The following is a 25,521-nucleotide window of genomic DNA, read 5'->3' on the forward strand; positions in this document are numbered from 1 at the left end:
ATCTTTAGTTTATTTCTTTGCTTATTTTTTTGCCACACAGAGGTTTTTATTTTGTGTAATATAATCTTACTACTTTTTTTCCTTACTTCTCCCAGATTTTGAATCACTGTCCAGGAAGAGTCTCTTTTCTTTAATGTGCCCTGATTGCTTTTTCAGTGAATTCCAATTTAGATAGATGCTGGACTGTATTTTTTGAGAAAAAACCTAATTTGACTCTTTCCTCACACTTCCAGGTGGAGTCCAAGAGCTGGAATCACGCTTCCTCGTACCTGGAGATCTATTAATTTTGACAGGGAACAAAGTGCAAATGCCATGTGATGCCATCCTGATTGATGGCAGCTGTGTGGTAGATGAGGGCATGCTGACAGGTATGGTTCTGTCTCATGGCTTACAGCCTCTGTAGTCTCTCTTGGGTTCTTCCTCTACCTGAATGATAGTGGCAAAGCCTGAGGCTACTGTAGGGCCTCCCTGTTCCCACAGATCTTTATAGTCCTACTCTGGATGGTTCTGAGGTTCAAATTAAAGCTGCTTTATGTCCTTAGTTTGATATAGCCATAACTTTATGAGTGTTTAGCATTTTTTTCATGAACAAAGTGGCATGGCAACCCTGACATTTTACCTTAAAATATATTTCAGAATCATCTGTGAATTTTATGTTTGGCATTTTTATATACAATGTATTTTCAGATAATCTTGGAGGGTTTGAAACCATCAATGACATCCTTAAATCCACAGGGTCAAGTCCAAGCTCTTCCTGGGTTGGCTTGAAAATATTGAAAAGTTCATGATGTTGGATTTGGCAAATCTGCTACTTCAAAATATACACTGGGTATTTTTGACTAACGGTATTCCATTTTAAATAGCATGTTGGAGCTGGGAGGGACCCAGAGGTCATCGTGCCTCATAGATAAAAGCTGAGATCCAGAGATAAACGACGTGCTCGGGGTCACGGTGTTCTGAGTCCTTAACCACATGTGCATTAATGAGGAGGTGTTTTGCTGGTCTTTCTGAAGATAAAGAAGAATCATAAAGGCTTTTTCAGAGATGGACTGGGAGGCTACGAACACACATTGATGTACTATGGTTCCCTTTAAAGTCCAGATCAAATCCATTTCTGGGTAGACCAAGAAGTCATGAAATAGAGATAAGAACACAACCTCTGACCTATGTAACTTCACGCCCCAAATTTTTAAATGTATGGCATTCCTTTCTCTAAGGAATCCATAGGTTTATAAAAGTCTGTTAGTGCTAGAACTTTTGCAATGCTAAACACCATTTTCCTAATGGAAGTGGCCCTGGCATAGTGGAATTTATCTCTGACATTACACTGCCCACTCTGCAAAGACCAGTGGAAGGTTCTGTGAGCATTGTTTCTCAGAACAGATCCTAGTTACTTTCACAGCTTCATTCGCCAGCTTATGTTAGCACTTCAGTCCATTGTAGTCGACCCCTTCCACTGCACTGGTGAAAGTCACCCATGTCCCAGGGGCCAAACCCTGTGGATTCCTTAGAATTCTCTTCTTATTGACCTCTCTTGTGCTTTTGATGATTCTGACCATCTTTCCTTCTGGAAACTCTCTGTTCCCTAACTCTCCAAGCTGGTGCTGTCTCTCTAAGTTCTATCACTGACTATAACACTCAGCTTCCTGTGCTGGTCCTCTTCCTCCATCTCCTTGACTGCTGGGGCTGCTCAGGGTTACGTGCTGGTCCTTTCCTCTTCTCACCCTACACTTGGTCTCTAAGTAATCTGGTCTATTCCTGTGTCTTTAATTATAGTCTGTGAGGTGATGAACTCCAATTAAATATCCTGGTCAAGACCTCTCCCCTGAACCCAATAAATATCTAATTGCCTACAAGGCTTCTCAGCACGGTCACCCCGCAAGGCATCTCCAGCTCATGGAGGCTGTAAGGTGATTCTCCCTCCTATAACCCTTATGTTGATGATGAATGCTACCCTCTGCTCATTTTCCCAAGTTGGAAACCAGGAAACCAATTTAAATTATTTTGTCTCTATGACGTGCTAATACAAAAATCTCAAGTTTCATAGCTTCTTACTCCTTTATTTCTCAAATCCAGCACTTCCTTTCTATAGCCACTGCCAACTGCCTTAGTTCAGACCTCATTCTCTCCAAGAATTGGGACTCTTGTGATCATTTCCCAACTGGATGTCCAGCTTCCAACCTCACCAGATTCCAACTCATTCCCTGTATTGCAGAGAGAATGCTCTCTTTTATATACGAATGTGATATCACTCTCCAGAAGAGAATAGTTAAATAGCTTTAAATAGCTTCTGCTTCTAGTTCCTATAGAAAAACTTCTGAACACTTAAGGATGTGCATTAAGGGCCTCCGTACTTTGGCTCCCACACAGCTCTCGTGGCCTCATATTCCCTAAGCCCGCACCCTAGACTACACAACTTGCTATTCCCTAAAGCTATTCCAGCCCATTTTAATGTCCATGCTTGATTTTGTAATTCTCATAGTATTTATAATAAATGTGACATTACACTTACTTGCTTACAGGTCTGTCTCTCACTCTGGACTACAAACCTCTTAAAAACTATGTTTCCCCTTATATCCCCAGTACCTCAGGTTGTCCCTGCCACCTGGCAGGCTAACAGCAAATGGCTGCTGTATGATAAGTGAACCTATACATGATTTAAATGAGGAAAGGTGTCCCACCCCACAAAATGAGATGCTTGTTTTGTGTAGGAGAAAGTATTCCAGTCACTAAAACTCCATTACTCAAGACGGATAGCTCGGTGTCCTGGAAAACACAGAGTGAAGCAGATTACAAACGGCATGTCCTCTTCTGTGGAACAGAGGTCGTCCAGGCCAAGGGCGCTTGCTCTGGGACCGTGAGAGCAGTGGTACTGCAAACTGGTTAGTTAGCACCTCCTTTTTTCTTTCATTATTTTAATGAAATATTTTTGCTCAGTTTCTCTAGTGCCTTAAATTTATTAGGCAAAGAGTAGCCCAGATAAGAAACCAAATATATGTAAATTGATATATTTTAAATGTGAATTACAGTATGGTATATGACTTTTAGTAAAATATAATAATACTGATGATAATAATAATTGGTATTCATGTGCTCTGCAGTTTATAGATTATTTTCATGTAATCCAACCAGCACAGCAAAGATGCCTGTCCCCTTTGTACATGAAAAGGCTGCGGCTCACACAATTTGAATGAAATTAAGAAGAGCACACAGCCAGTCACTGACAGAGCTGGGCCAGAACTGAGGTCTTTGAACCCCAAATTCCAAGTTCTTTCTAGGCAGGGCTAGTATTAGAAACCGAGTCCATTGGTATTTACTGGGCCATTGAGTCTAAATTCAAGTGATGTGCATGTGTGTATTCACGAGTTGTTCCCTTAAAGTGAAAGCTGTATTTGAAGAAGCTGCGCTCTGCCTTCAGTGTGGTGGTTTCCTGTCTGTGGGATGCACTGGAATGGAAAATAAGGGAGGGAAGAGCAGAGACTAACAGGCTCTGAAATGGGCAAAGTATTTCCATTCTAGTACCTAAGGTATTTTCCCAATTATTCTTTAATTGTGTTTGGGTTTAAACACTGTTTAAATATCCCTAGAGGAAAACAAAGGTGATGTTGAGGTTTAGAGGAGCCCTGGCAGTAGGATTTGTCACCCTGAGGATGTAGCGTGTGTGTTTGTTGCTTCAGGATTCAACACTGCAAAGGGGGAACTCGTGAGATCCATTCTCTATCCCAAGCCGATGAATTTTAAGCTCTACAGAGATGCTGTCAGGTTCCTTCTGTGCCTCGTAGGAATAGCCACCATTGGGATGATCTATACGCTGTGTGTCTATGTGCTCAGTGGGGTAAGCTGCTTTTGTTCTTTTACTGCATTCACACACTCATCTACATATATTTTATGCTGTACATGTTGACCTTAACTTAGAGCCTGGTTTACAAACCTGGGAAACAAAGCCAAACACTGAAACCTGCTTATAGACTCTTATTTCTCCAATATAAGCAATTAATCATAAGTTAATTAGTTCCATAATAGCAATCAAATCTAAATATTCTGTTTATTGATAGATCAACATGCCTCTATTCCTGCACACTTGTCCTTATGCTATTTTTCATTTTCAATCTGAGAATATATTTATTCCAATAATCTAATATTTTGTAGCTGTTAAATGACAGATTTAAAATAAAACCCAGATACACAACGTTGGTAAGGTCATGGGAAGCTGGTACATTGTTCTCTGCTGGTAGCAGTATGAATTATGATAAGCCTTTTCATTGAACTTTGGCAAAACATATTTAAAGACATAAACATGTTCATTTTCTTTGACCCACACATATCATTTCTAGGAATTTGACCTCATGAAGTAAACAAAAGAAGGAAAAAAGTCATATGTACAAAGCTGTTCATGACCAATTTAACTGTAATTGCCTAAGAGTGACTTTATCCCCCAGGAACCTCCCAAGGAGGTGGTGAAGAAAGCCCTTGATGTCATCACAATTGCCGTTCCTCCTGCTCTACCTGCTGCTCTGACCACAGGCATTATTTATGCCCAGAGGAGGCTGAAGAAGAGAGGCATCTTTTGCATCAGCCCCCAGAGGATCAATGTATGCGGACAATTAAACCTTATCTGCTTTGACAAGGTATGTATGTTTCATGCTCATATTCATGGCCATTTTACCATCACTCATCATGTAGGTGCTTTATACTTTTGTGAGGCAGGACACAGGTTTGAATACCTGCCTTCATTTTATGTCTGGTTGGCTTTGTGATCTAGGAAAGATACACCTCTTGAGCGCTCAGATTCTGGCGTTCAGAGGAGAGAGAGTGGGTACGGAATAGTTGAATCTTTTACGGTCCTTCCAGCTCCAGTATTCTATAAAATAAAATTAATTTAAATAGCATTCGGTCCCTCCACAGTCAAAACCTTCATATAAAGAACACATTAATGAATAAGAAAGAATAGCTGTGTTTTACTATGAGACTTGGTTACAGGAAAGCCCCAATCAAATCCTTACTGTATCTTCCCAACTGCAGGACACTGTTTAAAATTATCCTTGATTGTATGTTAGTTATTCCCAACCAGCTTCTTTGTTTACCTTCCTTTGAGTGTATTCTTTTAGTCTATGCACACATATACTGGAGTGAAAGGGGGAAGATGTTAAGAGGATAAGATGGAGTTGTGGGCTGTTTTATACCCAGGTCTTAATTGATAAAGGTGACTGAAGACAAGTTTAATGTTACTCACAGTACCCCTAGTAAGGAGAGGCATGGCTCAGCATGCAGGTCTCTAGGAGGAAAGCCAAGTTTTGGTCAGGAAGCAAAGTAGGAATGAGGGAGACTTTATTGGGGTTTCTGCAGGGAAGGCAGGGCAGGGCAGGGTAAGCAGCTTACAGCTGGCTGGTTTGAAGGATATCAGTGTGTTTTGGGCTATAAGTATGGTCTGTAGTTGTATGGTACTTGACCCTGGATGATAAAGGCAGAGGAATGTTGTCTCCTGAGCAGTATTAGTCAGATAAGATTAGTTTGCATGCTGTGATTGATTAGGTGTGCTGTGTCCCTTACTGTCACTAAGGACTGGCTAGGTCTGGAGAGGCAGGATCTCCCCAGTCAGAAAGGTCTTTAAGATGTCAAACCAGATGGTGACTACACTCACCATGGTATTTCATAATGTATTCAATTATGGAATCATAATGTTGTACACCTGAAACTAATATAACATTGTATATCAACTATGTTTCAATTAAAAATGTCAAAGCATTGTAGTATACAGAAAATTAAAAAAATATATACACCACCTGCATTGCAGGCAGCTAAATATGGGCAAAGGCATGGAGTCAGGAAAGCAGTAGAGTATGGTGTTGACCAGAGCAAAACATCAGTAATGTTTGTGCACCTTGAATGTCTGGCTAAGAAATTCTTTTATATACTCATTAGGTGGGAGGGAGCCATTGATAGTATGTATTCTTTCTTTTTTAGTTGTTGCCCTCCTTCTCATTATTTTTTATTGTGAAAAAATATATGTAAGATAGAATTTACCATTTTTACCATTTTTTGAGTTGCTTTAAGTGCATTCACATTGTTGTGCAACCATCACTATCATCCATCTCCAGAACATTTTCCATCTTCCCAAACTGAAACCCTGTACTCATTAAATAATTCACCGAAGTTTTTGATAGCAGAGAATTAATGGCATCTGATTCACCAAGAATAGAAAGTTAACATGGCTCTTGCCACCATTTCAATTTTATTTTGTGATCAAACTAGCATCATAAGGAAAGATATTCTATTTATGGGATTATCTCATCATACTTGGAAAAAAACAGGATAGGAATTTTATAAAAATGATAATAATTTTGAGCATCATTATAATTAGCTTTTACTCTAAATCAGATATTATATTAAACACTTTATGTGTGTTATCTCATTTAATCTTCACATTGACCCTATGTGATTATGACCATGTTACAGATAAGGGCTCTGATGTTAAGAAGGATTAAATAATTTGCCTAGGTCATACAGCTGGTGTTTTAAATTAGTCCAAGCTCTTCATCATTATACTACACTAAGAGAAATCCCATCAAGCAACTTTTTAATTTTTTTACCAAATAGGTGTCAAGTAGCAAGCCATTTCTTTAGAACAGTGAAAAATTCTACTCCTTTCACTTATTTATGATGACATACTTTCATCTTCTGCTATAAAACTGGGACTCACCATTTTATAGCTGTCAGAGGTTTACCAAGGACTTTCCCATCCATTCAGTCTACCGTTAGATCCTCAAAACAAGCCTCTGAAATATGTAAAGTAGATAAGGTTTTCTTTCTTTTACTGCTGAGAACACTAAAGTTCAAAGAGACTGAATGTCAGCTCATCATACAACTGGCATGAGCTTGTCAAGGCTTTTGCCCACGACTCCTGGTCGTGTCCTTCCTTGAAGTACTGATCTAGATGATATATTTGTGACATAAATTTTCCTGTTAAAACATACCTTACTGGTCTTCACTGTGGGGCTTCTGTATTCAGAGTAAATGGAGTGGTTGTTTCTGTTTAGACAGGCACCTTAACCAGGGATGGCCTGGATCTTTGGGGAGTCGTGCCCTGCGATAGGAACGGGTGAGTATCTTAAACTAAATGCATTGTAGTTTCTCTTTTCCCAGAACTCCTTGTTTTCTCCTGAAAACTAATAATGGAGATATTTTGGCTCTGTTTTTGGCGAGCAGAGGTTGCCAGAATATCTTCATTTAATTTCTCCTGTTGAATACTTCCAAGTCTCACTAAAACATGCACATTTCCTCCCACACCAGCCCCTGCTTCATGTCACTGACTCTCAAACCCAGGAGATGAAGGGGAAGTTTTCATGCTTGCTGTATTCAAATCCTTGCTAAAATGTAATTTTGCTGTCAGCATATTAGTTAGTGGCCTGAAGTTGGCCTGGTGTGCCAATTGGACAGTACTAGGACACTGTCCTTCAGGAGATGCCATTTCTCATACACACTGGAGCCTCTCAGCGAGCTAGCACAAAGAACACTGCGCTGACTTGTGCATGCTGCATGTCAGGAAGAGGGACATCGGTGGAACTGTAGCTAATGTACTCATTTTCCTTGGTATTCTAGTCCTGGGATCTCTATGTTCTGGCTGCTGGAAGCGCCTCTTCTCTGGCTATAAAAGACTCAGTTTTGACAGTTTTAAGCTCCTGTGGTAAAGATTTGCATGTCCCTGTCCTGTGGCCCCCTTGTGGCCATGTCTGAGTTTGCTTCTCTCTGCCTCTTCTCCCTAGTGTGGATGGAACACCAAACATTTGACATTTACATATATATGTATTTTAATGAAAGTATTTTCCTCTCACACAGCCAAGTTACACAAGCATCTTATACATCATGGTTCTTCTGAATATGCAGATGATGTACAGTTTATCCATACAATATTTTAATTACATATGTTTAATGCATTTTCATATTAAAATACACTTATAATTTAGTCTATTTCCTGGGTTTAAAAAGCTAATCTTGGTGTTTCTAATCACTTTAGTCTACAGAAGCAGCCTCTTACAAGGATTAAGCTTTCTCAAGTTCTTTTCATTTTCCCTTGAAGATAGATTTACATGCCTACCTCGTCTCCTTATTCATTAGTATTTGTTTGTTTCAGCTTCTACAAAAAATGTATGCATTTATTCAAACATATGAGCATACTGAGAGCAGTCTTTTTATTATTTATATTTGTGTCCCTAATCCTGCAGCATTCTACCAGGCACACAGTAGGTGAACACAGTACATTCATCTGTATGACCTAAATATGTTCATCTTTTGAGTGGTCTTCTACTTCTTGAACTGACACCATCTTTTCCACAAAACCATCTGTTTCTAAAAGAAACTTACCAAATTTAAATAAAAACAATTTATAGGCTGTTTAGGTTATTGGTTGGTTAAATTAGGCCACCCACTCTTCCCTCCTCCCCTCTTTTTTCCAAAAAAGTTAAAGTTGGCTTCAAATGACTAAATGAACAGTTTAAAATTTAAAAGAAGTCATCATCAAATTTAATTAATAACATTAAAGAAAATAGACTCAATTCTAGGTAAGGAATCAGCACATTACAGGCTATTAAATATCTTCTTGTAAAAGGTGGTTCTTCTCACCTTAATTATTAATCCTTATCTTTTCCAAAAAGGACCTGCCCAAAGCACCAGATACTTCAAGAACCATCAGATCACTACCAGGGCTACCTGAGCTTGATAAATCATAAATATTCAAGCAGAAATACAAGGACAAGGATGAGAGAGAGTTCTGCCTATTTGTTGTGCTAACCAGAGACAGGCCCAATTCTCAGGAACTCAGAATTACACACTGGTGACAGTGTGTGTGCCATCTTAAAAATAAGATTTTTTTTCCTGATCTGTGTTTTCTTTTTGGTATCAGCTGAAGCTTCCATGTTAATCACGTTGCTAGTGATTGTTTCCTTTTAGATGTTTATTAAAATACTGGGTGACATGTTGTAAACCACTAAGATAACTTGATCTTTCGATAAATGAGAACAGAAATGATCAACAGTGTCAGTAATCAGCCAAGAGGTTTCTGAACTCTTTGGGAAGCTTGAATGAGGAAGCCAGCAAGAAATATGGCTGTATTATGAGTTAACTCTGTGATGTGGATGTTTTCAAGAACAAGAGGCTGGAGCAACCTAACTCTGAATTTAAAGAAATGCAGTGTGCATATCATAAGAAGTAGTCTGATCTGGAACCACATTTTAAGACAAACTATGACCAAAAAAAAAAAAAAGCTTTTCTAAGAAAGTGATAGATCTAAGAAAGTGATAGCTAGAGGTTCCTGTGTGACCCCAGAGGAAGATAGGATAGGGTTGTGGGGTACAGTTGAGCTGATCCCCAAATCCGAAAGCAGTTGAGGAGGAGGAGAGCAAGTAGATTCTGACTGGCTCCAAGAAGGAGTTTTTTGCCTCCAGGGAGGAAGTACCCTCTGCCACTCACAGGTTCAAGTAGAATGGGCTGCTGTGTGAGTCACCTACTGCACATTTAAGAAAGGACTGACAATGAACGAGGTTGCAAAGGACATTCCTCTAGTGGGCTCAAGGATGAACCTGATGTCTTCAACTCTAAATTAGTGGAAAAACCCTGAATATGACATTTGAGTTGTATTGGGCAGGGTGTGGATGTCCAGAGGAAGCCATGGTGGTGATGGCTGTGGTATGAACACTAGATATCAGAATGGAAGTGGGCATGCAGTGTGCTTTTCAAATTGCTTTAAAAAATTTTTTTACCATTACCGTCTCCCAGATTTCCAGTAACCAACTCATTCATTTATTCACTTATACATTTATTGACTATGTACTGTGGACAAAACATCAGATATGCTGGAGTGAGAGAGATAGAAACTACATCTCTGCCCTAGAAGATTGACTGAGGAGGCTGCACATAGACACAAACACTATAGTATCGGCTAGCTGGTTCTGTCTCAGCACTGGAAATGAAGTGGTTTGGTAGTTGGGGAGGGAGAGAATGTGCTTCAAATTAAGGGTGGTAATTCTAGTTCTTTCCATACCTCTGGAATTGAATCAGTACCAGAAAAAGAGTAAGAAAAAGAGGGAGAAAGAGCTTGAAAGGACTTCAGAGACTTTGTGCATGCTCATTAAACTCATGGAAGGATGATGGCTAAAGGAAGCCTGTGAATTTGCCAGGGTTGGAGGGGCGGGAAAGTGAGTACTAATGTAACCAAGTGTATTAAATTATTTTGTAAAAAGGATACTCACTTCTAGCAGCTCCATTTTGGCATGGAGCAGGAGGACTGAAACCCTTTCTTTTTTCTTTTTTAGCTTCCAGGATGTCCACAGCTTTGCCTCGGCTGGGACTTTGCCATGGGGCCCTCTGTGTGCAGCCATGGCCAGCTGCCACTCTCTGATTCTTCTCGATGGGACCATCCAGGGAGACCCCTTGGATCTCAAAATGTTTGAAGCCACTACGTGGGTAAGGCTCTGCCCTGAAGAGAACTTAAGAAGTTTCTTCAATGTCAGAGCAACACAGATTTTATCATAGTTTTAAATACTTACAAAATGTGAGGTCTCCAATATAGAGTACATGTAGCAGTGATGGACAAACTAATTTATGCCTGGTTTCTGTGTCTGTACAACACAGCTAGTAATAGTATCTCTATCATAGCGTTATTCTGAGGATTAAATGGAATGATGCATTTAAACAAATCCCTGATAATGTGCCTGGCACATAGTACAGGTTCAATAGTATTAACATAATTATAGTTACTATCCAACTCTTCAAAATGTAGTATGAGCAATGTCTGGTTTCAAAGTTTTCTAGATTATGGAGATTAGGAAACATCACTGTTCCCACGGTTCAGGATGACTTACTGTTACCAAGAGTTTTTATTCCAATTAATTTAATGTTGGTTTTGTTTTTAAGACTGGAAATAATGAAAAAGAAATCCATGAAAGGGCTTTTATTGAGAATCCGAAGAAGATTTAAAAGCAAATTGTGCAGTCAGGATGAGGAATCTCGCTCTCCTGATTCTAGTTTCAGTTCTGCTCTGACTGCTTGACCTTGTGAACTTCCCTCTCCTGCTGGTCCCATGACCTTAAAATAAGGGGACTGAATTAAATCAGAAACATTTGCATAAAGCAAACAAAACAAAACAAAGCAAAAAATCTGGAAGCTTTTCATAAAAGGAAACCTTATTCAGAACCTTCTGTGAAAAACAGAGTTGCTCTGGTTGAGATAGAAGATGGGGAGAAAAGATTAAGTTTAGGGCACATGATTCCCATCTACTTAGGCACAGCCCACCTCTACCCTTGAAGCCTGGACAGCTCTGGGCCCCTGTGATCCATGTGTGAGACCCACTGAAGAAGACAATCTTCAGGGACCCTTCCAGCTCTAACAGGGCATGATTCTATAGCAATCTGAGGGAGCTTTGCCAGTCATCCATCCTTTCTAGATTACTGTTTCTGTATCTTTAAGTAGGAATTATAATTTCCTCTCTGAGATTTTTTTCAGCCACTCAATGATATGATTACAAAGCGTTTCAACATCTTTGGGTTAAAGATTCCTTTGACTATAATTGAAGGTCATTATTCTAGCAATTGTTGAGTGTTTACTGAACACTGGCCATGTACATCACGATCCTTGGCCTGCCTGGCCCTGAGGACCATTGATCTAAGTTAGACAGAGGGAAGAGCAGGAACAGCAGTGAGCACCAGAGGAGAGGACAGTGAGGTGCTTGACTCCACACAATAAGCCTGGCTGTCCAAGCTCACTATTTTTAAGTTAAGCTCTTCATAAATGGAGAATGAGCCTTTATACAACACATTGCAATATGAGAAAGCGGGATAAATTGTATGAGGAATTCCAAAATGACTGCCCTCCAAGTTCTGCAGCATTTCCAATGCATTATTTTCTTCTGTGGTGTAATAAGTCTGGTTCACTGCCCGTCTAGTTGGGGGAGGAGACAATAAGAATACATTGAGGTGGCCTGAGGATTTTCTCAAGGGGCAGATTTGAGCATAGAATCAGTGGACGAAGAAATACACCTCTACAATGAAATATCTGATTTGTGAAATAGGAAATGGCTATTTCTGGAGATGATTTCCACATCAAGGGAGTGCCAGCACATGCCATGGTAGTTAAGCCCTGCAGAACATCCAGCCAGGTAAGCCTTGACTGCTATCCACCCTACAAGAGCCAAACTTCAAGGCAAAGTCCCATTAGGCCCACAGTTGTGGAAGGTCGCAGATGTGTCTTCTTTGAACTCCATATGTGAAAATTGTGAGACCTTGTCTCCCTCATTTGCTGAAATAAGGATTGAGGAAGGAGTAGTTAATTCCCAATAGCTAGAAGCTGTGTTGGTCTGTCCCTCTCCATTTCCCATCCCTCAACCAGGTCCCTGTGGAAGGAATTGCAATCCTGCATCAGTTCCCATTCTCATCAGCACTACAGAGGATGACAGTCATTGTCCAAGAGATGGGGGGTGACCGGCTGGCATTCATGAAAGGTGCACCAGAGAGGGTGGCCAGCTTTTGCCAACCTGAGACAGGTAAGTGAATTGACTTGTATTAGAACTGGCAAATCTGTATTTCCAGACCAAACATGCCCCCTCGGCACTCAATGTTATGAGTCCAGTTGCCCACTGGTCATTGCCAAATGGGTGACTCATTGGCATCCCAATCGCAATACCAAAATCAAGCTTGCCTTTTTTCACTTTTTGTATTTCCCATCTTGGTGAATGGTACCAGCATCGCCCCCTTCTCTCCCCCAAATTAATTTCCTCCCTGATTTCTCCCTCTTTCTCAGTGCCTCTGTCTTATCTGTCACTCCTCCAGGTCAGACCTTCTTCATCCCTCCACTGGATCACTTCAGTACTTGGCAAATTGACACCCTGTTCCTAGGCTCTCCTGCTCTGATTAATTTTCCCACTGTGACAAGACTGGTTTTTCCATCCCATAGTATAACCACGTTGTCACTTTCCTGCCTTTATCCTTTTGATTCCTTCCCATAGGCTTCCAGATAATCTCAAACTCCTTTAGAATCATATATAAGGCCTTCACGACTGACTCCTATCAAACTTTCCAGATACACCGTACCACTTCTGTCCTCACATCTTGTGCTTCCCCCTGAGCTGAACTAACTACTCAAGACTTGCTGTCTCACATCTCCACACCTGAGCACATGATGCTCCCCCAGCCAAAATGCCCTTTCTTCTCCTTTACCTGACTACTTCCTCCTAGCCTGACATATGCCACCCATGAGCTCCCACAGCACACCACAATTGCCTACTTCATAACCACGACCTCATTTGATTGCATTGCTGGCCTATTGCCTGTTACCCTGCTAGACAGAGACCCTTAGAGTGGACTTGCTGTTTATGCTGTGCAGAGCCAATGACTGACACATAGTAATTAGTCTTTTAATAAGTATTTGTTAAACTGGAGAAAATGAATTATACATGTTTCTCATCTCTTTTTTTTTTTTGAATGCTTTCTTCTCATTTCAGTTTCATTGGAACCCAAGAGGTTCACTCCAAAAATGTGGTTATATTTAGGGTTCCCAGTTACTTGTTTGTGTATCTTTTTAGAGGTGTGTTTTCCTGGGAAAGTATTGGATCTGTTTGTAAAGAATTTCTTCACCATTACCAGCTAAGTAAATGTTACATACTAATCTGGTATTCTTTTTTGAACAGTACCAACTAGTTTTGTCAGTGAACTTCAGATTTATACAACACAAGGTTTCCGGGTCATAGCACTAGCCTACAAAAAGTTGGAAATGAATCATCACACCACTGCCTTGACAAGGTAAGTGGGGAGGACTTTGATGAAGCAGAATGGTGGAAAGATGCATCAAACTGAGCAGTGGATTCAGCAACATAGCGTACTGGATTTGTGTGCATGAAATGTCTCTGAACCTGGAAAGGGGGACTATCATCATCCCTGGCCTTCCTAAATCACAAAGCTGATGTGAACAAGGGAGAATTTATGAGGAATAGCTGTATAAACTAAAATATTATGTGATTGTACAGCTTTGTGAAAACAGATGGATGGACATAACCTGTGTTTCAGAGAGTTTAAAATTGTGGCCATGCCCCAATTTGAACCAAATACAAGTAGCTGATTTTTTATTATAGCTGGTGAAAATTAGCTGAGAGTTGGAAAACAACATTTATCTGAAAAAAGTGCTTGATAAGAAATACCCAAGTTATTATGCTCAATGAATTAAGCCAGGCAGAGAAAGACAAGTACCAAATGATTTCACTCATCTGTTGGAGTATAACAACAAAGTAAAAACTGAAGGAACAAAACAGCAGCAGACTCACAGAACCCAAGAAGGGACTAGCAGTTACCAAAGGGAAAGGGGTTGGGGAGGATGGGTGGGAAAGGAGGGAGAAGGGGATTAAGGGTGTTATGATTAGTGCACATAATATGGGGGGGGCATGAGGAAGGCAGTATAGCAGAGAGAAGACAAGTAGTAACTTTATAGCATCTTAGTACACTGATGGACAGTGACTGTAATGGGGTATGTGGGGGGGACTTGGTAATAGGGGGGAATGTAGTAACCACAGTGTTGCTCATGTGAAACCTGAGCCTAAGATACCTTAATTAAAAATAAATAAATAAACAAATACACAAGTTAATGAAACAAAAAAATGTAGCTTGGACTTAAAACATAGTCCAGGTAATGTTTGTAGAAAAACAAGAAACATTCATAGGGGATCATCAAGCCAAAATGGACTGGAGTACTTATTAGCTCAAATTGATGTTTTATTTTTCACTATTTTTAGGCTATCATGTTTATTCCATTTTCAGTTCCCCTCCCTCCTCCTGTCCAATATTCTATGTCAGCCTCTATTGGTAACACTGCTAAGGAGATCAAGGCTCATCTTAATATTTAGGATTTGAAGCTTGGGAAGTCTAACATAATTTGTGTTCAACCCTGTCAGACTCAATACTGTCATATTATAACTATATTTTATACCACTTCCTTTAATATACTAAAATAAAATTTAAATTTAACATGATCAGCATATGTTCTCTATAAAAAATAAATACGTCCTCCTATGTAGTAAAAATAAAATCAAAACATGCAATATATTACAAAAAGTAACAGTCCAATGAATGCTCAGCCAACTCCACTAAAAAAAAAACGGAGCAACACCTGTGTGCCGAGTTGCACCTGTGCGTACAATTGTTAGGTATATTGTGCTCTAATTAGGGATTAGCATCTTTCTGTTGTGTGCAACGGTTTCTCAGAGTGCTTCCAGCACTGATTTCTTTGAGGGTTCTCAGCCCACTTTATGTGTATTTCATACTTTAAAAATTGCGTGGATTCTAAGAACATGAATTGCAATCACAGGGATGACAATCTTCCCTTTGTATTACCTTCCCCATTCTTTCAGGAGGAGGCAAAATGTCTGTACAGGAAGCAGAAAAAGATGGTGTGCTATTCTAAGTTGCAGAACTTGAGACCCCTCAAGTGACTACTTCTCTGTATTTCTTGGCTCAGATTGAATACTCATGAAAAAAGAGTCATGTAAGGTTAAAGCTAGAAGAGATCTTGGAGATATATTAGTTTTACCACCTTTTCTTAAAAAAGAAGGAAGAAATTACCATAAAAAAAAGGATTTACCCAGCCAGGTAGTGGCGAAGCTAGAACTGGAACTCTGGTCTCCTGATTATTGTGTGTTGAACTCTATGAAGGCCATGGACCAGAAGAACAAGAAATATGAGGGTCAGTGTGGGTTTCAAACTATGTCACAGTTGACCCTGCAGCCATTTTCTTGGCCCAGTCTTGTGCCTTATGGCTGGGCTCATGTCATATCCTTTCTGAAAATCTCTAAAGCCTGAGGACTGGGAACAAGGGCCTCTAGAAAGATTGGAGGGTCTCAGTTAGGTACCAACTAAGTTATCCTTCAAAGACCAGCTCAAATATCACCTCCTCCAGGAAGGCTTCTCCAATTACTCCACCCAGAAATGATTACAACTCCCTTTTGGACTCCATAGGATTTTTACTTTTACGGCACCAAGCTACTTTTCCCAGCCTTCCATATAACTGAGGTGGTCAGATTAAATATTGTCCTCTTGGTTAAACATGAAATCTCTTGAGTCAAGTCAAGGGTTATTACCATCTCTGCTTATTCTCCCCTCTTTTCCTTAGCTTGTTCCTTGCACTTACTTAGGTATTCAGTCAATGGTCATTGACTTAACTGACTTTGGTTTCCAAGAAAACCCTCTGGCAGTGGAATTTCTGAAAGAGGAAGTGAATGTTCATAGGTTGCATTGCAAAAATGGCCACACCAGGCACCAGAGCATTTCAACTAAGCAAACATTTGCTGAGCACCTCTGGCTTGGGCACTACATGGCTGTTGCAGAACTTTTTACTGAACTAGGAAGGCTTGCCTTTAAGGAGTTGAGATAGACAAATCAGATAGCAAGAATAATATACAGACAAATAAAACAGAAGCCAAACTGAGGTAGAAGTAACATGCTGAGGGAGCAATTATTTCTATCTGGGGAGGCGCATGTAAGTTGGACGTCAAATACATAAACGAAGGATTTCAATGGCAGTTTATGGAGAATTATAACCTTTTCCATGAAATAAGGAAGATTGTCTTATGACAGTCTAGAGCAAATGTTTACAGTTGGTAGAGTACAGAGCATATCCATAGTGTGTGATCCAACTTGGCTAGAAGTTTGGGGGAGTGAAGACTTTACTCATAGATGAAGATGGAAAGGCAGTTTGGAACCAGATTATAGAGAGACTTCAATGACAGATTCAGGAATAGAAAATGCCTGAGGTGAATGGTTCAACCTGTGTCTACTTGCTTTCACTCTGGCAGAGATGTTAGCAGTGTCATAAGGACATCACTAACGCTAGTCCATGCCCCTGGCTGATGTGAGGCCCAGCATTAGGATGCACATAGCAAAAAGGCAAGATGGCTTTTCTGGGTGCTGCTTTCCTCTGCATTTGGGACAGAATCAGCTGGCATCTTGCTCTTGTGTCTGCTATAGGGGTCTGGGTCACAGATTAAGGAATCATGGAAACCCCAAATCCACATGTTCTCACTTGCACTTGGTCCTGTGGGATGTCTTAGAAATGTTCTGTGGTGGACAGAAGCCTCAGAAGCCTCACTTACTTGCAGACATTCACAATTTATGCAGAATAATGGTACCAGCTGAGGGAGAAAGAGGGGAGGAGCTTGACCAAAAAAGAGGCGCTTTTCTGAGATCATGGCCTCACACCTCCCAGGGCTAACATGCATTGATTATAGCCTTAGTTCCTGGAGAAGCTGGCATTTTATTTTATTGTTCTTGTGCCTCACTTGTATTTCATGATGTTTTGCACCAGAGCTGAAACTCCTCTCTGATGGTTGCTCACAGGTGAAGTGATGCAGATAAGGCTAGCCACGGCAGAAGGAAGAGAACTTTGGGTAATTTAGGTCTTTCTCTACAAAGGTTATGGCAAATGTTTTGTTTAATCAATATTCTCTCTTCCTGTTGATTCAGTCAGAGTAAATGTCAAGTATCCTTTGGGTTGCCTTCTGTCTACTTTCCAGATAGTTCCTGGAACGTATCCAATCTCTAAGGAATCTAAGGATTGGTGCTTCAATGGGTAAATGGGACTCAATCTGACATGAAGATACTTGGCTTTGTTTGGTTATGGTTTTGGCTCTTGTAAGAAAGACTACACTGTGCTATTTCTATTCAATTTCATATATATATATAATATATACATGTTTCCAGGGACAAAGTAGAATCAGACCTGATATTTCTGGGATTGCTGATCTTGGAGAATCGGCTAAAGGAAGAGACAAAACCTGTCCTGGAAGAGCTCATCTCAGCCCGGATAAGGACTGTAATGGTCACAGGTACAGCACAAAGTGTACAGTAGGAGTTTGATGGTGAAATAAACAGAGATTCACTCAATTAACAAATATCATCGACTACCTGGTATGGGCAAGACACCATTCTTCATGCTGGAGACAGGCAAGAAAAAAGGCAAAGTTGGAGTCTCACTGAGCTTTCATTCAGGTGGTAGGAGATGGAAGAAAACCTGTCAATCAGTCAATCAATTAAGTAGCTAGTAGTAAAAGTATGTAAAACAAAACAGAGTGATGTGGTAAAGTGTGACTAGTCACTTTAGGTGGGGTGTCCTCTCTGAGAGAGGACATTTGAGATAACACCTGAATGAGGGGGAAATATGAGCCATGCAAAGATGAAGATTTTTACGTTAAATGTTAGGAAAAGATGAATGCTTAGTCAGTGTAGTCTGTAAGGTGCCCTGATGGCCCATCAGTATGAGATCTGTGAGTCCCATGATAAAAATGCTGCCCCCTTCACTTCAACTCGCAAACCCCAAATCGCACACACAAGGGGCTAGCTGTGAGAAGGAATCATGGAAGAGAAATGTGTGAAATTTCTTAATGATTTTTTCTGAATGGAGAATAAATGACTTCCTAATGCATTTTTCATTTTTCAGTGTGCGCCTTTCTTTCCCTACGCTCATAGTCAGATGCACTTAACTCTGTCAGTTGTGTCAAATTTCCTCACCAAAGCACTTACTCCCTGCCCCACTGCCACTGAACCCAATTCTATGTTGGGCACTCTAGAATACTTTCACTTCCTCTTTTGCACCTCTCCATCCCCCTATCACACCCCTCACTGTGGGATCACTTTTACTTTTCCTCTTTCTAGACTTTAAATCCGTCTTCCAGGTGTTGCTGAGTTAATTTATTACTTAGAATTTCCCTTACATTATGACCCCTCTGTTTCAAAAATCTTTATTTAGCACTTACATTTCACGTTCTCATAATTTATTCTTCCTGCAGACATACCATGTTTTGTTGCACTTTTATTGTATTCCACAGATATTACATTTTTCACAAATTAAACGTTTGTAGCAATCCTGCATCAAGCAAGTCTATTGGCACCATTTTTCCAATAACATTTGCTCACTGTGTGTCTCTGTCATATTTTGTCAGTTCTCACAATATTTCCAACTTTTTCATTATCATCATAGTTGTTATAGTGATCTGTGATCAGTGATTATGACTCACTGAAAGCTCAGATGATGGTTAGCATTTTTTTAGCAGTAATATATTTTTAAATTAAGGTGTATAGTTTTTTTAGACATAATGATGTTACATACTTAATAGACCACAGCATAGTGTAAATATTACTTTCAAATGCCCTGGGAAACCAAAGAATTTATTTGATGTGCTTCATTGCAATATTTGCTTTATTGCTGTGTTCTGGAATCAAACAGGCAATATCTCCAAGGTATACCTGCATGTAGATTTATGAAGGAATGAAAGCTCATATTCTCTACCCTCCCTTTTTACTTCTTCTCTCATATTGAAATTTCTATTGTTTCTTGCCTTGCTTGGTTATAATTTTTTTCTCTAGACTTGTCCTTGGACAGGATAGAAGGGTGATATGTTCTGTGATTTTTTATATGACCTGGTTTATCTTTCTTTACTCTGATAGGTGAATGATGCCTTGCCTAGGTATGGGATTTGGGGGTTATGTACAGTCCTGTTTTCTTAATGTTATTCCTTTGTCTTCTGGAGTTTGGTATTGCATGATACCAGTCCAGTGCCAGTCCACTGTAGGTAATTTGTTCTTTTCTGAATATAGTCCTTTTCTTTAACTTTGGAGTGTAGAAATGTTACCACAGTATGCTCATATTTGTCTTTCTTCATTAATTTGGTCTGGAGCATAGTGAGCACTTTTAATCTGTCTTCCTCTCAGGAAAATTTCTTCCATTGTTCATTTGATTATTGCCTTTGTTCTGTCTCTTTCCTTTTTTCCTGCCGAATTTCAATCATTCACATAACAGGCTTCATGGATCTATTCTTTAAGTTTCTTATCTTTTTTATCTTGTGACTTATATTTTTATAATTTTGCTTTGTCCTTTAAGATTTTTCGTTTGCACCCAAGTTTTCCCAGTCACAAACTCAGATCTCAAAAATGGCCATTATCTCCTTCAAGTCACTGATTGAACTGGTAGGTTCTGAAACTGCGTTTTGAGGTGGGAGTGGCTCTAGAAACTCTTTGTGTATGTGTGTGTGTGTGCGCGTGTGCACATGTGCATACACTACATGTGAATTTCCTTAAGTGCACTTGTTATCTTTAATGTTTTATTCAGGGTTCATCTACTGCCAGCAGCTACTCTATTTCACCAGTCGTGTGTTCTGGTTATTCTGACTGATCTTTTCCTATCTAGCTTTTGTGATTTGCTGAATAAATTGATTTAGTTCTTGTCATGGTGGAGGCTCAGGCCTGGGCTGCATGTCCTTAACAGTGGCACTCTCACAGGTGGTGGATGGCAAAAGGGCCTGTGTTGCAAAGCAGACCCTCTGTTGGTGCCCTGTGGAGGCATGTGGAGGAGCTCTTAGCTTTCAGGGTTCCCTGTACTTTCCCAACCTCAGGGTGGAGAAGCTCCTTCCTACCAGCTAGCTCTTTTAAGGATCTTCATACTTTGGTAGAAATCTGGGAGAAGCCAGATTAGGGATAGCCAGGTGGATGTTATATTATTTATGTTCTAGTGTCTGCTCTAAGAATCACAGTTTTTGTACCTACCCTTCCAACTCTACAGTTGTCATGAGTATGAAAGACAATGAAAACTCCTGCGGACAATGTTAAAGTTTTTACTTCCAATAGCTAAGAGTTAAAGAAGATAGGTGAAAAAACTTACATTTACCTAGATCTTTATTCTTTCTGTTACTATGCTTTCATTCCTTCCAAGTTTCCCTGAAGTATCATTTCTTTTTCAGCCCAAAGAACTTATTTTAGCCTTTCTTTTTGAATGTCTGCTGGCAACAGATTACCTTAGTTTCCCTTCATCTAAGAATATCAACTTCTTCATTTCTGAAGAATATTTTCACTAGTTTTAGGAGTCTGAGTTGACAATCCTTTTTTCAGCCCTTTAAAGATGTTCCACTGTCATCTTGCCTCTAGGTTTTTTTTAATGAGAAATCTGTAATAAAGTAAATAATCATTTCTTAATATGTAATGTATTGTTTTCTCTAGCTTCTTTTAAGGTATTTTCTCTATCTTTGGATTTAGAAGTTAGGTTTAAATTATTTTCTCTATCTTTAGTCTTTAGAAGTGTGGTTCTCATTGAGTTTATCTTTTCTAGAGCTTTATTAAGCTTTTTGAAACTGTACATTTAAATTTTTCACCATATTTTGGAAGTTTTCTGCAGTGGTTTCTTCAAAAAATGTTTTCTGTTCCAGTCTCTTTGGCCTGTCCTTCTTGGACTCTAACACTATGAACACAAGTCCTTTTGCTATTATTTAGTCTCTGCTCTTTTGTTAGTTTTCTTTCTACTGTTCAGATTATATAATTCCTATTGATTCATCTTCAAACTCACTGACTTATTCTCCTGTTATCTCCATTCTGCTGTTGAGTACATCAGTGAATTTTTTATATCAATTATATTGCCAAATTCTAAAGTAACTATTTGGTTCTTGTTTATAGAGTATATTTTTTTCTGTTGAGCATATCTCTCTTGTCATTTATTTCAAGAGTATTAACCTTTACTACATGAAAGAGGCCTGTAACAGCTACTTTAAAACCATTGTCTGATAATTCCAACATCTGGGTCATCCTGGGACAGTCAACAGTTGATTTTTTTTTTATTAAGAATTGGCTAGCTTTCCAGGTTTTATGTATATTGACTATCCTGAACATCTTGAATATCATATTGTGAGATTTTGGATCTTGTTAAAGTTCTCTGAAAAATGTTGAGCTTTTTTGTTTTAGCTAGCAAAACTCTGGAACATGGGAGTGACTAATATCACAGTTCAATTATTGAAGCTTGTGCTAGCCTTCTTTGAGTTTGTACTGCATATGCACAGATCTGGGTTGAGCCTGTGACTTCCGTAGCTCATATGCTGAATTAGTCGCCTTGTCTAGCTCTCTCCTTTCCAGGATTTGCCCCTTCAGTCTTCAAGCACCCCTTTTCCTGGCCTCTGGCCAGACAGGTTAGGTTCTTTTGGAGTTTTGTCTATCGCATTCTCTGGGACTGGGGCTCATACTCAGGTGAAATATGTGAGAGGGAAGAGAGAAAAATGTTGGGAATCTTACCACTTAGAAATTGTTTCTCCAAGTTTGACTTCCTTCCACATCCTGCCTGCTTATATTTACTATTCGAAGTCCTTGCATAGTTGTTTTTTGTATTTTGTCCAGACTTTTTCATTGTAATCAGGGAAGAGATAGATCCTAGTGGGCTTACTCCATCTTGGCTAGAAGGGAAACCTCTAGATACTACATTAAACCAGTAGTGTTTGCTAAACATTTACCAAGCTGTTAACAAATGACAGAAACAGATTTGAATTTTGCCTTTTTGTTTTTCCTTTCAACTTCCTGGCAAAAATAACCCTGGTACATTATGATGTAACAGATGAAAAGCAGCAAGAACCAGAAAAGGGATCATGGAATCATGGGAGGTCAGGGTTGAGGGACACCTTGGAGATTATTTCTCTTCACACCTAACATAAGGGTCTGAACTCCTTACCCTGGTTTTCCAGGCCCTACATTAATTGGTTTGATGTCTTTAACCTCATCTTGGGTACTCTTCCTTTCTCCTAGGGGACAATCTTCAGACTGCAATAACAGTGGCCAGAAAGTCTGGAATGGTTTCTGAAAGTCAGAAAGTCATTCTCATTGATGCTAATGAAACTACAGGGTCTGCATCAGCATCTATATCTTGGAAATTACTAGAAGACAAGAAGCACATTCCATATGGGAATCAGGTATACCTAAAAATAGACCTTCTGCTACATTGTCTAACTTGTCTCACAGTGTTGGCGACTGAGCAGCTCTGACTAGCAGAGGTGTGCAGATGGCAGAGGGTCAACATACTTCTCCAGATATCTAACACATAAGCCATTTGATGAGTCAGTTGTATCAGTTTCCCACACAATTCCTACCAAACTTTAAGGTGCAGTGCTTTGCTGGATGTTGGAAATAACCTATTCTTTTAAACTTAAAGAGTCACCAGCTCTGTATGAGAAAGAATAGGGTAAACAGGTCTGAGAAGCTGATTTCCCATTTCTCCTTTGCTCGCCAGCCATTCCATTGGGATTTAGCCCCTGGGAGAGACACCACCGTGTAACCTGGAAATTCAGACTGTGTCTTCAGGTTGGGGAAAAAAAGTTGTATTCACTTATCTCCAATCTTGTCAGTATCCCTTTTCTATTATGTCCTTGCAGAAAAATATTAATAGTGTAAGAAAAAGATCGCAAGTTATTACTTCGGGGAGAGATTTGTTAAGCTGCAGTGCTTTTGTATTTTACACTTGAAATGTGTGAAATGTGCTCTTTCTTCTCTGGGGCTCACCGAGATCAAATCAGGAGAACAGGACATGAATAGGTGTTAGTCTCTTATTCACTGGAGGCTGTGATGTGCAAAGATTGGTCCAGCAAAGAGAAAGTGCTTCTCTGAGGAGTCACAGCTGGAGTGTGACTTTTAAAGAGAGACCCAGGCCAGGCCTGACATTGTTGCCTTCTCTCAGGTACACCTGTGGTCCTGACCACTCTATCAAGTGTCTAAAATAACTGTCTTGCTCTGCAGAACACTTACATTAATATGAGGGAAGAAATCTCTGATAAAGGCAGAGGAGGAAGTTACCATTTTGCCCTAAGTGGAAAATCCTTTCAGGTTATAAGTCAACATTTCAGCAACCTACTGCCAAAGGTAAGTTCTAAGAGGGTACCAGTCTCCTGGGAAAGATGCTGATGATGACACTTTCAGAGCATGTTCCTAAGTAATTTCAAACCTCCAACTAGGGAAGCTATACCTATTCAGTGTACAATAAGAGAGGCACGTATTTTTGCAGTGGTTACTGTTGTCTCATTTCTTACTATATTTTAAATAAATAAGCTTGATTAGCCAATTTTCCATCATCTACTGGATTAAAGTGTTAGTGACTTCTCAAGTCATAAAGATTACTTTTGCATAGCTGTCACTATATTGTCATGGTCTTACACAATAGTATAGTGGAAATCCAGCAATTTTACAGGAAGGCAGGCAAAAAACAGAGGAATTCTATTAGGTTTTTGGCAGAGTATCTCTCAACAGAAGAAGGTCAAACTTAAAATTTCCCTAATGAAAAATAAATCTGTCATGGGGGAAGGTAAGTTATATATATAAAATATAAATAAACTAGAGAAAGACAGTGTGCAGTATAACCTACAGATATATTATTTGCTTTCAATTGCTCATCATTTTATGTACTGTTTAAGAAAAAAAGAGAATACTTTGAAGCTGATTTTACTGCCAAGAAGAACAGGGAACACACAGATCTTCAGAGAAAAATTTAAACTCTGTAGAATGGAGCTCAGATGGATGGAGCTGGTATAGGTTCTTATACCCCCAAACCATCAATGTTCCATAGTCCAAATTAGGCTTGGAATATCAGCCAAATTGCACAATTGGTCAATTCCAGATAGTGTGGTTAAGGCAAAGACCACAAATAGTCACTACTTCACCATTAAGGCTGTTTTTCTGCTAGTTCTGAACAACTTTTGAGAAGCAGTTGCCTCCCTTCCTTCTCCTGAGATGTTGACAACAGATATCCTGCAATTTCTTATACTCAAGATTTCATTAAGCTCAGAAGTTGTCAGACCATATTCTCTATGGTAGCTGTAGGTCATCAATTTCATCAAATATTTTTATTAAGCAGTCATCTTATCTGATTTTAGTTCTCCTTGGCCACTGATAAGCAAAGTCCCAATGACTTAAATTGTGAAGGAGGACTTCATGGAAACAATTTTTTTCTCATTTGTGGGTATCATTACCTAGTCAGGATTCTGAGTATGATCATGTGTGACCAGCTGACATGATAAAAAGTTTCTCTTTTGGGTTCCTTACAGATACTGATCAATGGGACCATCTTTGCAAGAATGTCTCCTGGCCAGAAATCCAGTCTAGTAGAAGAATTTCAGAAACTGGAGTAGGTTCTTTGCCAGTTCAGGTGGTGAGAAGTACCTGGAGGCATGACAGTCAGAGGGAGTGTGAGAGGTACAGGGAGTCGCTCAGTTTGTCTAGGGCAGTGGTTCCTAATCCAGCTGCAAATGACAGTCATCTTAGGAGATCTGCAAAAAATAGCAATACCAGGACCCCACTGTCCAGAGATTCTGATTCAGTTGTTCATGCGGGACTTAGACATCTGTATTTTTAAAAAGCTCCTCACACAAGTTTGCGTCCAAAGTTTGGAACAACTGAAGAAGAACATAAGGAGCATGAAAGGGTGAGAAATAAATCTGTAAAGGTAGTTTGAGCTCAACTCATGAATGTACAACTTAATTTTTATACTTAATTTTTAACTTAATTTTTATAATTTAAACTTAATTTTTATAAATTATCATCACAATTATGATAGAGGGAGATTCATATGGCAAGAGATTCATATAACCTTAAAAATATGAAAACATTCTTAGGCCAAACCATCCTCTGTGCCCTTAATCAGAAAAATAATTCTCTTCTAACACAAAGGGTCTCTACTGACAGAACAGGCCATTCAAATAAA

At 39.5% G+C, this 25,521-nt stretch overlaps 1 protein-coding gene across 6 annotated transcripts in view; it reads left to right on the forward strand.

The window, feature by feature from the left end:
- The window catches only part of ATP13A4 (ATPase 13A4), a 122,375-nt gene that overhangs the window by 73,585 nt on the left and 23,269 nt on the right, over positions 1-25,521 (forward strand). For all 6 annotated transcript variants that reach the window (XM_073231901.1, XM_073231899.1, XM_073231896.1 and 3 more), the window contains 13 exons: positions 234-368; positions 2,712-2,882; positions 3,678-3,835; positions 4,440-4,628; positions 7,038-7,099; positions 10,308-10,458; positions 12,062-12,148; positions 12,379-12,532; positions 13,676-13,787; positions 17,730-17,854; positions 22,581-22,744; positions 23,565-23,687; positions 24,866-24,945. In XM_073231901.1, the coding sequence (XP_073088002.1) occupies positions 234-368; positions 2,712-2,882; positions 3,678-3,835; positions 4,440-4,628; positions 7,038-7,099; positions 10,308-10,458; positions 12,062-12,148; positions 12,379-12,532; positions 13,676-13,787; positions 17,730-17,854; positions 22,581-22,744; positions 23,565-23,687; positions 24,866-24,945 (1,711 nt within the window). The remainder of the gene's footprint in view (positions 1-233; positions 369-2,711; positions 2,883-3,677; positions 3,836-4,439; positions 4,629-7,037; positions 7,100-10,307; positions 10,459-12,061; positions 12,149-12,378; positions 12,533-13,675; positions 13,788-17,729; positions 17,855-22,580; positions 22,745-23,564; positions 23,688-24,865; positions 24,946-25,521) is intronic.

The sequence above is a fragment of the Manis javanica genome, chromosome 3 (assembly GCF_040802235.1).
Source record: "Manis javanica isolate MJ-LG chromosome 3, MJ_LKY, whole genome shotgun sequence".
NCBI classification, from domain to species: Eukaryota; Metazoa; Chordata; class Mammalia; order Pholidota; family Manidae; genus Manis; species Manis javanica.